The sequence below is a fragment of the Alosa alosa genome, chromosome 11, assembly GCF_017589495.1.
Source record: "Alosa alosa isolate M-15738 ecotype Scorff River chromosome 11, AALO_Geno_1.1, whole genome shotgun sequence".
NCBI classification, from domain to species: Eukaryota; Metazoa; Chordata; class Actinopteri; order Clupeiformes; family Clupeidae; genus Alosa; species Alosa alosa.
In genome coordinates, this window is record NC_063199.1 from 152403 (window position 1) to 167524 (window position 15122).

At 40.3% G+C, this 15122-nt stretch overlaps 2 protein-coding genes across 6 annotated transcripts in view; one reads left to right on the forward strand and one right to left on the reverse strand.

Moving 5' to 3' along the window:
- Nucleotides 1-2091, forward strand: part of cep41 (centrosomal protein 41) — an 84691-nt gene extending 82600 nt beyond the window's left edge. For 4 of the 5 annotated variants that reach the window (XM_048256825.1, XM_048256828.1, XM_048256827.1 and 1 more), the window contains exon 12: nucleotides 1524-2091. In XM_048256825.1, the coding sequence (XP_048112782.1) occupies nucleotides 1524-1648 (125 nt within the window). In that variant the 3' untranslated portion in view covers nucleotides 1649-2091. The remainder of the gene's footprint in view (nucleotides 1-1523) is intronic. The other variant, XM_048256829.1, reaches the window with a different exon arrangement.
- A 186-nt stretch (nucleotides 2092-2277) lies between these two features.
- The window catches only part of LOC125303220 (carboxypeptidase A1-like), a 32743-nt gene continuing 19898 nt past the window's right edge, over nucleotides 2278-15122 (reverse strand). The window contains exons 9-11 of the mRNA XM_048256824.1: nucleotides 2986-3185; nucleotides 2725-2809; nucleotides 2278-2522 (exon numbers count right to left, since the gene is read on the reverse strand). Of these exons, the coding sequence (XP_048112781.1) occupies nucleotides 2335-2522; nucleotides 2725-2809; nucleotides 2986-3185 (473 nt within the window). The 3' untranslated portion in view covers nucleotides 2278-2334. The remainder of the gene's footprint in view (nucleotides 2523-2724; nucleotides 2810-2985; nucleotides 3186-15122) is intronic.

Genomic DNA, 15122 nt, shown 5'->3' on the forward strand with positions numbered 1-15122 from the left:
GCTACCGACCTACCATCACAGAAGTAGCTCTAACAGGTGTCTGTCGTTAACGTTAGAAAAATGCAACGCTGGCAAACTGGCTAGTAGTTACATTAACATGACGGGTTGATGAGGTCCATGCTTCACATTACGTTAACTTTAACTTGCGTTGCTTTTATCACATCATACCGTTGCTTTATCACATCATATACTGTACTGACTGTCTAGTGTTATTAATCCCCATGTACAGTCAATGGTTACTCCATGTTGAGATGGCATACATTAAGATTGAGATATTTGAAAACAGCAACAACTAATAAAACCAAGTATATCATGCATCGACTGTTACGCGGAGCTGTGTGCTAATCTTCACTTCAACGACTAACTTAGCCTCCGTTAACGGTAACGTTAATGTAGCTGCTAACGTTAGCATCTAATTCGCTGTCCGTATTTCTGTTGTTAGCTCATTAGTATTCACCATACTAAATTGTCACAGTCTATAATCAACATAATAAGCTCTCTTAGACGTATTTAAGAACACCAATAGACAAAAAAACTTTTCAATTGATAATGCCAACACTTACCAGACAAGAACAAACCGATTGTTGTTTGTACTGTTTAGCTAACTCACAGCCGCAAAATTCATCCAGCCAGCTAGCCTTCTGCGCCGAAGTCGACCTGCGTTGTGGAAAGGAGAAGGCGGGTTTCACTTGACAAGGGCGTGTTTAACTTCGCTGAGTGGCAACTGAGTGGGCGTGCCTGACCGCGACTCCTCTTCACTCGCGATGCTTCAACTTTTGCTCGTAGCCGCACTTCAAATTGGCTCCAAATTTTCCAAGATGGCGTAAGCCCGGCGGCTTCAATTCCATAGAACACTGTAGAATGCAGCCACACTGTCCAGTTCTATATATACAGTCTATGCTTTTAACAGGTAGCCAGTGTAAAGATGCTAGGATGGGGCCTGAATGCAATTCCTTTTGAGAAATAAGTAGCAAAAAACATTTTTTTTTGTTTCAAATAAAAATCCAGTAGTTCATAACTAGCTTAGCCTATTTCACATTTCGGTAACACTTTACGGTAAGGGTACATGAATTATCATGAATTCATGCATGAATTCATTCATGATTTATGCATTATGTATTCTGTTTGATGGTTCCTCAGTAAGTTCAGAGTTTGGAATAGCTATTTAGTTAAAGTGCTTCAGCTGCATGGAACAAGCTCCAGAAACACTTAAAACTGGAGCTCTTCACCTCATTAGATTTTAAGGTCTTTGTTGTCACTGCTATCTTTTTCCTTTGGTCAATGTTGTCTTTTGTCTTTCTGTGTGCTGTCTTCTTGGTCAGGCCCCACTTGAAAAAGAGATAACAATCTCAATGTGTTCTTTTCCCGGCTTAAATAAAGGTCAAATAAAAAATGTAAATTCTGTATTTATGACCTGAAGATAGCAAGTTTCTTAAAATGTTTAAGTTTGAGTGATTGCAGGCAAAATGAGCTTTAAAATTTAGCTATGGAAGCCACAAATAGCTTTTCTGATTATTTTCTAGGCCGGCTCAGCAGAATGTCTACAGGGAATGCACAGTCTAAATCGTTTTGTGTGGAAAGTCAGCTATCCATCTCACCGACAGGGTCCGGGCGGGGAAGAACAGAAAGCACCAGACCTTGGAAGTAACCAGAACCATCTCATCTTCCCATGTGTGATGGAAACATATATACACTGTACATATTTGATCTTTCCTTTTCTTGCCTTTTTCTGATGTACTTCACTAAAATCGCAATGTTACTCTTACGTTTGGACAAACATCTGTTCTAAATGGGTTTTTTTTTTATATATACTGTATATAAATGTCACATACATTGTATGCAAATATTTCATAGATAATACTCATTTAATTTTTTGGTTGTACTTATCCTGTAACATTTTCCTTGTCTGGTAACCATTGAAGTGCTTCTGACTAAGGTGTGCCTGATATGCCAGATGCAATGTTCATGAATGGTATTGAACATGTTGAACTGTTATTTTTAGCAGACATAGATTTTTTTAATTTGAATAATAGCTTATGCTGTAAAAGTATTCTTTCAGACAGCATCAGGGTCACACTGATGTGTCCTCATTTCCATAGTGATCTAAGAAATTACATTGTTCTCAGACATATTTTGTGGATTTCTTGTTCAGAAAAAGGGTATTGCTTTGTTTAAGACTATTATTTTCACTGTGATATCTTTTCATTCTAGAGATAGGACATACGTTAATATTACAATAAGACATTAGACAAGACGCAAAATAAAGAAAACAAAGAATATGTTGCAGTTGTGTTTACTTTTGACATTAAAGATTTCCTTTGTCAGTATCTGCCCTTACAGGGAGTTAGCTTTTGTGTGCTCCATGATGGCAATTAGAGCTAGCCATGTCTCCTGGGCGGTTGGAATGATCTGCTTGGCCGGCAAAATGAAACCATAACGACCAGTATCCCTCAGCTCAAATGTGTAGGAGTATTTGATGCCTTGGTTATAGGTCCAGTCAATGGTGCCACCACTGGCCTGGTCTGTTGGACATTAGATTCAATGTAAATAATCAGACAAGATTTAGATCACATTTTGCAATGGTAATATGGACGTGTTATAACACAATGATTACTTGTGTTGTATTACTTCTAACATTATACACATGTGGTAGCTCTTATCTACAACATTGGATTCAGCATGATTCACATGAATAAAAAACAGTCAGTTATAATGGTAACTTACATATGGTATCGATAATACTGCCATATCTGTAGCGTGTACCATAGAGAGAAGCCAAGTCAGTTATGGCCTTAAATGCCAGGTTCTTCTGCAATGATCAAATGTTAAAGTGATTAATTGAATTGAATTTTATATGCAGAGGTAGAACTTAGTTGTTGCTGTTAAGAAATAATGCTTATAGACTTAAAATTTTAAAGGCCAGCTACATAATAAACATTTTATTCAAGTATTTTCTCACTCCTGTAAAAAATACCCCAAACCTACCAGTTCCTCATGGTCTTTTGCAGGTGTTGTGGTATACCCATAAGGGTATAAAAGCATTTGTGAATAGCTGTGTATGGATATAAAGGCCTTGAGGTTTCCATGAGACAGAACAAAGTCCACAATTGATTTCACTTCAGACTCAGAATGAGCACTTGGTCCACGGTATAAGTCAGAGCAAGGAGATCCACTTGCACCAGCACCTATACAAGAAAGTCATCATAAGAAATTATCATTTAAAGCAGGGGTCTCAAACTCCCGGCCCATGTAATTCGGCCCTTGAGGGTATTTTTATTTGCGACAAACAATAACACTGGTTAAAATAAACGATAGATCTAAGTACGGTGACAAATCCCATTTGTGCTCTCCTCCACTAGTTGCTAGACATCCAGGGGCCTCATTTATAAAAGTGTTGCGTAGAAAGCATCCTTCATTTGATCTTAGATAATTTCTGAAATGGTCGTACGTGTGATTCAGAGAAAACGAACGTACGCACCCTTCCAGATGTGCCCATTATAAATCACAAATGAACGTCAACTTGTGCGCAGCCGGATGGTTTTAGGTCTCCGCCTTGTAAACACCCCCTCATCAATATCATTAGCATATGTTTTAATGAAATCAATGGCCTAAAAGCTGTAGCCTATGTAAAATTATATATTGAAAACATTATATAGGCCTAGCCTATGCCATCTGATGTTAACTAGCCTATATCGTCCAGTTGAATAGCTTAACTAATTATATTTTTCCAAGCAAAGCTTTCTGGAAAGAGATCGTATGCATCCATGTCCATTGTCCTCTGCTCGCTTTCATTCCTCTTGCTTGCAGTAATGTGAATAATCAACATTTAGTATGTTTAGGCCTACATGTACTTTGTAGAAACAAAAATTGAGTAGGCCTATGAAGGAAAGACCTCTAGGCCTACAGCATAATCCTGTTATGGTACAGTAGGCTACTGTACGTTTCCAATATGATCCAGGGTAATATGCTGATTTAGCCTACAAAACAGGACTAAATTATAAGCGTGATATGTCATGTAGGCTTAACATTTCTTAGGATAGGCTATGTTTTTGCTGAAAAAGTAGCCTAGTTCGCCGGTCATTATTCATTCATTCTGCATATCTTTGCGATCGTTTTCTTTCAATAATGTCCAATGGCTTAAACATTGTCCTATACTGTTTGCTTTAGGCCTACCTTTATATATTTTAGCCTATATTATCCAACTCATGTATTGTCATCTGATCTTGGGCGCTGCCAGTCAAAAAAAGCAAACAGGTGCGCGCTCTGCACCTCTTTACGCAACTCCGCCGCAACACTAAATATGAAGATGCCCTGCCTTCAGAGGATAACTTCTGTCCCTTGGTTGTATAGGCTATATATGATATAAAATATCTATAGCCTACATTGTATAGCTTACATTCAAATATTACCTTTCTGTTACAGAGCTGGGAATAGGCCTATGAGCGCAAATTAGGATGTAGTGGAGGCTAAACGCGAGTAAACACAGTTTATCCACCTCTTATTAGAGTTTATCCACCTCTCAAAAGAGTTTATTCACTTGTTGAGGAGTGAATTATTTAAGACAATGCCATTCCCCAGAGAGTGAATTATTTTCCTGGCTCCTTCTAGAATTCTATGCGAACGTTCTATAGTTTCAGTGTTCTTACAATTGTTTAATGGCAGAAAAGTCCCTGAGGGTAATTGTTGTGTCATGGTATAGAATCTTTTTCAAAAACGTTCTAATCACATATTTGTGATCATACTCCCAGGGGCCCAGCTGCATCTGATCACATATTTGTGACCGTACTCCTCAACAGGTTAACATTCAAAACTGTATTATCCAATACTATCCTATATTCACAATATTGTGCAATAACCTCCACCATTATTATTACCGCCGCGAAGCGGATTTTTTTTTTTTTTCTTTTTCGCATGTCCAAATTTCCGTCAAGGATTCCGGGACACTGAAAGACCCGGGGTACACTTAAACTTGGTGGGCATGTAACCCCATATGGATAGCATGGAACCATCGTTTTTCGTTTTGATCTGTAGCCCCCCCGCTGGACTGCACCCCCCAAAAGGAGGGTAGGGCAGAAACAGTTTTCTGTGAATATCTCGAGAACCGTAGGGTTTAGGAGGACCATTTTTTTTTGTATGTTGATCTCAAAGGGCAATGTCAACCCATTCCATAACCACTCATTTCATGTATAGCGCCACCTAGTTAAACACAAAAAAGTAAAAATGAGGTGTTGTAATCGCAGGTATCTGTGACCTAACATAGTCAAAACTGCACGAAATTGGAAGTGTAGGATCATTATGACACCCTCTGAATGCACGCCAAGTTTCGTGGAATTCCGTTCATGGGGAGCCACACAATAAATGAATTTATGTTACTATACACCAACTGGCCTGTAGGTGGCCGGAGACAGTTTTCTGTGAATATCTCGAGAACCGTAGGGCCTAGGAGGTCCAACTTTTTTTTTTATGTTGGTCTTAAGGGGGCATGTCAACCCATCCCATTACCACTTATTTCATGTATAGCGCCACCTAGTTAAAAATAAAAGAAAAAAAAATTAGGTGTTTTCATCACAATATCTCTGGCTGACATGGTCAAAACTGCACGAAATTGAAAGTGTAGGATCATTATGACACCCTCCGAATGCATGCCAAGTTTTGTGAACTTTCGTTCATGGGGGGCCTTACAATAAAATAATTTATGTGTACATTTAGTGACCGTACCCCAACAAGAATTCCCGGGACACTGAAAGACCGGGGTACACAAAACTTGGTGGGCATGTAACCCCACATGGATAGCATGGAACCATCGTTTTTCGTTTTGATCTGTAGCCCCCGCTGTACTGGACCCCGAAAGGAGGGTAGGGCAGACACAGTTTTCTGTGAATATCTTGAGAACCGTAGGGCCTAGGATGACCAATTTTTTCCGTATGTTTGCCTCCAGGGGTCATGTTAACCCATTCCATGTGCACACATGTGCATAAACAGATACACACGCACACACATACATTCACAGTAATCATACGTATGACACATACTCACACAGTACAGTGGGCAGTGCTTCGACTTGGCCAGCTTCCCTCGCTGTCCGTGCGCGGGATCACACGGCATCACGTGACTTTAATTTGTATTTTTCCAGTGATGCTGCAACGACGCTGCAACAACCGGCAGAGGTCTCAAGTGAGCAGGGTGTCTCGTAAAAAGAAATGGAGCTGGAAAACCCTACACAGTCTTCACTACAGACTTTAGCAGACTGGTTTAGAAATAATTTAATAGCCAGAAATATGCCTGCCCTGCCCTAAAGAAATATTTGGTTAACAGCGAGTGAATCCCGTTTGCAGCCGTAGAAGAAACGCAGGACAAATTAAACATTCTGGATTTCTCCGAGTGCAACGATGATAGACAGACATCATTTGGACAAAATATAGAGCATATTAACCTCCGTTGCTCAGCCAAATGCCTTCCTGTTACGTCCTGTTATCACAGAGTTACAGGCGATAAACTATTTTTGATGGTCACAAGTTTACTTCATTAGTATTTATTTCTTTGATTACTAAAGAGTGTTTTTCATTTAAAGGCTTGACTTCGTGCTTATTCAGAAGAGCATTTAGTGCTCTCCCCAATCCCAGACGTTCACATTGCATGTTTGTTTGTAATGGATGTAACCGCGAGATAGTGGGTGCCCGTCTCTCGGGCACCCACTGAAAACATCAAGCACCCACGTGTGCCAGCTTACAGTCCCGGCTAAATTTACATTAATTTAAAATCAAACATCGCAGTTTATGTTAAATTCAGCATCTTTCATAATGTGATTGGATATGTTGCTGTCAATTCCCTACTTCATATACTAACCACCAATGAGGCGTCTCTCGATGAAAATTCCTGACACTTCCCACCTGAAGAATTAACATAAGGCTTTGTCGGGTCTTCAGCCCCGAATGTTTAAAATGTATATAGCCCTGAATTTTATTTTAAAAGTAGCCTGACAAAGCTTATTGTTTTGTGACACAACACTGGTACCTCATAGAACGTCTATAACATAGCCTAGGTGGTCGCAACTCACAAAAGTAAAGCAGATAGAAAGAACTCACGCAAATCTAGCCTACAACACGCAGACAGCTTTATGCATGGGGGAGCTGTGCCAAGACTGTGCTTTATGATTGTTGCCTTCTGATGGTATCTTGCTAATTCACTGAACTGCATTAGGTGACACAAATGGCATTGCCTTTATCTTATAACTGCCTAACTCCTTGTCTGAGCGACTACCAGGCGTATGGTTTTTAAAAGTCAGATGTTCCCTGACAAAGACATTCGAAAATTAAGAATGTTTATTGACTTGAAAAATACACTTTTTTTTTGCAAACTCCCTTCATTCAACCCTTGAAGACATCGCGGTCTGGTGCGCTATGTAGATGGTTTCTCGTACCATTTAATTTCTCAGAATTTAGGTCTACTAGGCCTACAATAACGTCATCACCAAATACATCTTTTATTTTTAGTTGATCAACCACAAAGAGTAGCATAGGCCTACTGTGCACAGTGCACTGACGACTGTAGCAGCCCATGGTAACCAGTTGTTGTAGATGAGAGGCAACCCCTTGTTTCAGATAGCCTGGACAACATGTTACCTGGGTGTTGCCTACGTTATTAATTAATGGTAGCCTACAATAGTTAATTGATTCGTGTAACATATTAGTTGGCTCAAAGAGTAGAGAATCAGGATGGAGAGAGTCACGCGTGTGTTGCTTTTGCGGGATCGAATCCAGTTTAATGCTAGTTTTCAAAACATACATTTTTTACATGTCTTTTGTCCGAGTGGCTGTAATGTAGCCGAGCGCTCATGGCGTATGAAAAGCGACTTCAAACCGCCTAAAACAACTTGTTTGTGAATGTCTGACATTCGTTTTTAAGGCTATTTCGCATAGGCTACTCAATGCGCTATTTCACACGCATTATAGCGACCCCCACTCACCGGGGTTAGGTGGAAGGTGTTAATAGACAATTGTCGTAGCCTACAGTGGACTAGGGCTGTCAAAATTGCTCAAAAATGACGTTCGAATATCCCCTCTAAAATAAACACATGTATTTGAATATATTGGAATATCTAGGCTATATTATTTGCGCATTATGTCAGTGACGCGCATCATGTCATCTGTTTTTAACTTTTTGTATGGTTATTGCTTGACAGGGGGGATCCCAAGCAGCTTTCAGCCATAAGGCATTTCCTAATTCACCCGACACTGATATTCAAAATGTTGAAACTATTTCGGCATAGCCTATAAGCAGTTTAATTAAATGTAATGTTCGTTGTAAACAAACTGGCTACTTGGTGAGGCTTGGCCTCACAGATGCGCTCGTGCCTTAAATGGCAATACAAATCTTCACGATAGGCCTATTAACTGACCTCTGAGACAGCTGAAAAGAAGTCTAGAGGACTCCTAACTCACTAAGACCTACTTACTGTAGGCTTCGCAAACCACAGGCCTTTTTTTGGGCAAGCCTGCATTCGAGGCAGGCCTTCTGTTGAAGAATTTTATATAAATCCTGCGCTAACAGTAATCCTCCTACCTCCCGCTACTTACCAGATATATGCAGGCTCGGACTGGTAATCTGTACAACAGGGCAAATGCCCGGTGGGCCGGTCCACATGTGGGCCGGTGACCTCCGGGATTTTTTTTTTAAGTCATTTAGCCTATTTGCGGCCCGTCGTGTAGGCCTAGGCAAATGCAGTTACATCCATTTGGCTTGGGGGGTGACTGGTCAATCATTTTGAACAGGTTCAGTGTGTGTTACGATCGCGCCCCCCTGCCCCACCCCTCAAGTGGATTTGTCCAAGCAGCCGCTATTTTGTGGGGAAATATAGCCTACGAGTGCATGGTAGCCTAGGCTGTATAAGTGCTCTCCGCTGGCTGGTGTTCACATCATCGCATTTTAACCGTAAACAGCAATCAGAGGTCTAGTTTTATTCCATAAATATATTGTTTTTATAGACGTTAGTTGCACGCGCTACCAAGAGCTTCCATTTACTGCACCATGTAGGCTACTGCGGTTCTGTCAACATAAAAAAACTACGGGTAGGCTAGCCTACAATTTTCGCACAACTTGGTGGTAAAGTGTAGCACAGGTTAAAGAAAACCCATTCATTTTTGGAGCTGTTCCTAATCAAAAGGAACTTCAAAGTATTTCCCATATAGTATAACCATAGCTCACAACGACAGTGAAAGTGAAACTTGGAAAGTGGAAGTCTCTCCACCGAGTGTTACATTAGATGCACAATCAATCGCGAGTCGATGCAGGTAAAAAGTATCAACTGGTAGGTTAGTAACGAAGGTAGCCTAATTTTGCAAAATGTGATGACGACAAAAACGTTTAGTATCGGCCTACACTTGTGGTGATAGCCTACAGTTAATGTGAATCGCGGACTATAACCAAAATAGGCTAAAGGATATTTGCACCAAATAAAGGCTGTGGTTGTGTTTCTACAACATGTTTGCACAAAACGTAATTTCTGTCAACTATTGTATGGCGATATCCATGTTCAGTAGCCAATATTTTTCATTTAGTCAAGCAGTGACAACATGACGTGAGACAGACAGAAGATGAGCCTGTCTTTAGTAGCCTATCCCAAATCCCTCTCAAATCACTTTAAAAAGGTGTGATTAGCAACCAGAATTTTTAAAAGAGACAGAAATTTTAAGAGACACCCCCGGACCCCCGTGTTTTTGTGATTAGGCTCCAAATCTAAATGTTTGGGTTCCGTTTATGAAGTCTTGCTACAGCATAGTGTGTTTGTCATTTATGGGGGGAATCACAGCGGGTGATTTTTTTTTTTTTTGGGGGGGGGGGGGGGGTCCAGTGGTGGGCCGGTCCAGGAGAAAATTGCCAGGGCCGAATTTTGTTCCCAGTCCGACCCTGGATATATGCCAGATATGCCTTCATATCTTTGCGCTTCATTCAACATTTTGTTCTTCCACTGGAAATTACTCTTCTACATTTGCTGCCTGCTGCATCCTTTCTGTTTGTATTGTTTAGAAAATGTTTGACGTCTTGAGTTAATGCATTAAACATTGTTTGCTGGTAACCAGCCGCAAATAGCCTACAGATTCTTGCGTGTGTACATTCTCTATTCTCTCCAAAATGTGCCCGTTCTATAGGCTGGCCAAGTGCCTAATTCTGCGGCATAAAGCAGATGTATTTGTTTATTGTACAGATAAATAAAAATAATCTGTCAAGCAGTCAATTGACTACATTGCAGTCAATAAGTAGGGCAAATTACGAAACCAAAACATGGGTCATAGTTGTCTAAGCCTCTGCTGTGAGGCCAAACCCATGAACAAAGACGCATTGATATCTGCAATAGTTTTTTTGCGAAACAAGCTCACAGCCGAGAATCCAGTCATAGCACTGAAGGGAGAGGCAACTGGCATGATCTCCCCACGGGCCAATAGATGTACAAGTTTTCTCCTGTGCCTACGATATTTAATCCAGTGTTTTGTCAAGTTGCAAAATGCTATTCGTTTTAACAAATTTGTATGATAGTATGAAGTACTTTTTGTATAGGGTACTATCTTAATTGCTTTATACTCAATACTTGACCAATGGCTATTGCATCTGTCTATTGAAAGTGAGAATGTGGCATGTGATCTACTGTGTAGGCTTCGTAAAATAAAATAAACAGATTGCTAATGGCCTACATCTGGGGTGCGTTCCCGCATAACCACGGAGGTTAGCTTTTTTACTAACAGGATGCATCGTTCAACTAACCAACATGTAAGTTACGACTGTTTCCCAAAACTGTCGTGATTTACATAGTACTGTAAGTTTGGACCATGATAGTTTCAAACTTCAGTAGTCTGGACTAAGGTGGTTAATGACGTTTAGTAGCGTGAACGGGCACCTGCACATACTTCTGTGGCGTATTGCGTTAAGTCCGGCAGATGACAGCCGCCGTTGCACAGCCAGTCCCCTGTCCAAGAGTTTGAATCTGGGTTAAGATTTTGACAACAATATTGACATCGTTGTTTACCTAAGTTTATCTTTTGTGCAGATCATATTATCAAAATCAGAATCAGCCTTCTTGGCTTGGTTTGCGTAAACTAACAAGGACCCCCCCCCCCCCTCCATGAAAATCAAAGGCTACATATTCTCAGCTGACTCGTCAAAAAGTGTGCACCACCTTATTATTATCTGCAGGTGTGTGACTTTTACTTACGTGCACATGGCTGCAAATTGACTTTTAATTTATGTATTTTCTGACTTGGGCATTTTAAAATATGGATGTATGGTGGTTAGAAGTGTAAATATCAATTAGAAACCTAAATATATTTATAATTATTAATTTGCAAACAAATAACTGGCGTCAGTGACGTCTTTGACATGATGATCCCTGGAACTATGCTTCTACTACCATTCTACCACAGGTTGAGAGGTGTAGTTGTAACTACACAACTTTACGATAGTGGTTGCAAACGTTCGTTGCTACTAAGGTTTTGGGAAACACTAACGTAGTGTAACGATGCATTGGACTATGTAAGTTCCAAATATGAATGTAATTCTGCGGCATAAAGCAGATGTATTTGTTTATTGTACAGAAAAATAAAAATGTCAAGCAGTCAATTGACTACATTGCAGTCAAGAAGTAGCCTGGGTGTTCCCATGCTGCCTTGCGCGCGATTTGATTCACGCTGCTAAGGCAGCCTGGAGACCATGGAGCAAATTTTCGCCTGAGATAGGGAACCAATCACAGAACAGGGGGGAAAGCAAGACGATGATGAGCTATGCACAGACGCATTTGATAGACATCCGTGGCACCCAATAAACGGATCTGGGCATTTTTTTCTAATACGAGAAAATGAACGTTTGGTTCCCAGACCACGTCTCATTGAGAAGTGGTGGCGCTAGCCAGGCTAGTCAAGAAGTAGGGCAAATTAATTTACGAAACCAAAACGTGGGTCATAGTTGTCTAAGCCTCTATAGCGTAGTCTGTTAAAAACGTCGCAGAAGCCTACCCAAGGCTACAGATTAATTCTGAACAGTTATTTCTCTACTGGCTCAATTATCACACCACTGTTTTGATTTGCGTAGTTGCGTTAACCCAACACTGACAATAATGTAGACAGCAAATTTTGATTTCCGTTACCATCGTGTAGTCAAGCCTTAAGCCATACCCAAGTAGCCTAAATCGAGGTAAATCAAGCTTTTTTTTCAGAAGGGGGGCAGGCAGGCAGAGCGATGTACAGTGGCAGAGCCGACGCACAGTGGCTGAAAGTGGTACTAAAGCTTCACGCAGCTTCACGCCTCGTAATGCGCGACTGAAGTGACCATTTGAAAGCGATGCCCACTGTAGACATATGTATGCATGCATGCACATGCACAAACACACAAGCACGCACACACACACACACACACGCATAAACATAAACGTGTACACGCACACAATTCAAGAATTTCTCAGAATTATGAACAGGCAAGATGGGGGTGGGGTTGTATAAAATGAATTTACATGTGAAATCTATGAACTAATCATGTTTTGGTACTTGTTGTCTAGCAGATACCAGTGAGAATTGAGTGTGGATAATGCAATTTAGTGAGACAGTTAGAATCATGTAGGCCTTTCAGCGTGATAAAAATGTGCTGGACTGGGCGGCGGTCATATTTTGTACCGCTCTGCGGTACATCTAGTTAAACAAGTTCTGAATGCCTTTTTAAAAATCCGATACCACATGGCGCAGTCCACCTCACCGAGATTGGACATTTTATGGTCAATATTAGATTGGTGAGAACACTAAATATACTAGATCACCTGTAAGAATGTTTCAATCATTCTATTGTAGGTCTTGGTGTTTTTTTTTTAGATATTATGAAATAAGTAAGCTATACGTTTTTTCACTTTCTTAAGTGGGCTATAGTTCTCATTAGCAGTTTTATGCCAAACCATGAGACATTAAGCTGTGTCCAAAAACGACTTTACAAATCTTCTGATATTGATCATGCATATGGCAAAGAAAGACATGTTGGCATGGATTTGAGTGTACGCACAGTCTAAGATCAAATCTGTGCGTAAGAACGCTTTATAAGTGAGGCCCCAGAGCTTCAATTCAAGCCCAAATTCGCTGCACAAAGTTTTCAGGAAATACTTGTATTACGCGCAAGAAACATGAAGACGTGCATATGTTTGTAATGACTGGAAGCGATGCAGGCCATAATTTTCCACAAATTGAAGCAGAAATAGGCCGACACCAAATGTTGAAAAAACTTTCACGTGTGATGAAGTCTTGGGTAGGCTATGTTATTCACCTATTCTGATTCTGAAGGAGAATATCTGCCTTTTGGAGATTATGATCGACTATTGACAGTGATAGTCACGGTGCGTCTCTGAATGGAGTTGCGTCTTTGTGTGTATACGACGGTGTCCACTAAGCATGCCATGCTTATTTCGACTCTCTGCCCAACATAGCTGGAGGAGGTAATCATGATGATAGTGTCTGTAATGGACGTGGTACAGACAGCAGGGGTAGTAAAAATAGGGCTCTGAAGAACTAAAAAGTCACTATGATAACAGTTTGTGGTTATAGGCTAGTAATAGTTTACTATTGTTGGTTTACATCTTAGGCCTACAGTTTTCCTGTTAATTTGTTATATGAGTAATATGACAAAAAAGAAAGTAAACATGCTCAAATATGTTCAACATCCAGTATTTACTGAAAGGTGTATAATTTGAGGTGCTTGCCATCCAGTGGCAAATTAGATGGGTAAATTTACCCCCTTCATAAATGTTTCTTTATACTCAAATATTTTTATATTTACAGTAGGACTTTATCTCTGACTACTTCCAACCCTTTTGAAATTTTTATGTCAAAATCCAATGGTGTTGTTTTCTTAACCCTGGAACCTAAAGTTTGCCATGCAGGTTTAAATAAGTTATGAGAGGAAAATATTTTTATTTGGTGTGAAACACACACATAATTGTTTTTATGCTTTTTGTTTGTTTTCATAATTTGTATTAATATTTATTTTATCACTACTTTATTTATAAGCTAAAGTTGCTAGCACAGGTGTCTAAAAAGACTTGCACTTTCTGTTTGCAGTTTTGTGTAGTATTTGAAAAAAAACATTGCATTTTCAGAAATAGCCGTTCTTTTTTGTATTCTTCTTTAACACTGACGTGGCCCTCCAATAAGATGACCATGGCCCCTGATTTAAAGCCTACCGTCAGAACAGGAGAACGGAGGATGCCATCTCTACAGCACTTCACTCCGACCTGTCCTACCTTGACAATAGTAACAACTATGTGAGAATGCTGTTCATTGACTTCAGTTCAGCATTCAACACCATAGTCCCCTCCAAACTGATCACCAAATTCAGTGAACTGGGCATCAATACCTCCCTCTGTAACTGGATTCTGGACTTCATAACCAACAGACCGCAGTCTGTTACAGTAGATCAGATAAACTCACCTCCTCAACCCTCACCCTGAACACTGCCGTACCACAGGGCTGTGTGCTGAGCACTCTCCTTTTCTCCCTCCCTAACACCTACAACTGCATACCTGTACATGGCTCTAACACCATTGTCAAGTTTGCAGAGGACACTATGGTGATTGGTCTCATCAGCACAACGCCTACAGGGAGGAGTAGAGATCCAGCACCTAACATCGTGATACACCGACAACAACCTGGCTCTCAACACTATGAAGACCAAAGAGCTAATTGTGGACTTCAGGAATTAAAAAGCTAGCACACACATCATGATTGGTTAGCTTTACTGCAAACTGCTTTACACTCTCCTTAGAGAATGTTTACAATGTCATTGTCAAAACATCATGTTAAATAGAGATGGTAGGCCTACTCTTTGTTATCTCCTTTGTAGCAGATCTAACTTGAACGTTATGCTACTCCATTTAATTGGGAACGCGTCTAAGCTCACAAGATGGAGAGAGAGCGGCAGGTTCCAGCTGGCTTGTCATTGTTGATAATTGATATCTCCTTCTTATAAGAAACTTTTAAAAATAAATCATGAAGGCAACAGTAGTTCCCACTACTGACCTTTTATAAACTGTGAGAGGCTACAGCCATAGGTATAGCACAAGCCATAGCAGAGCGGGCAGAAAATCATTGAGAAATAAACGT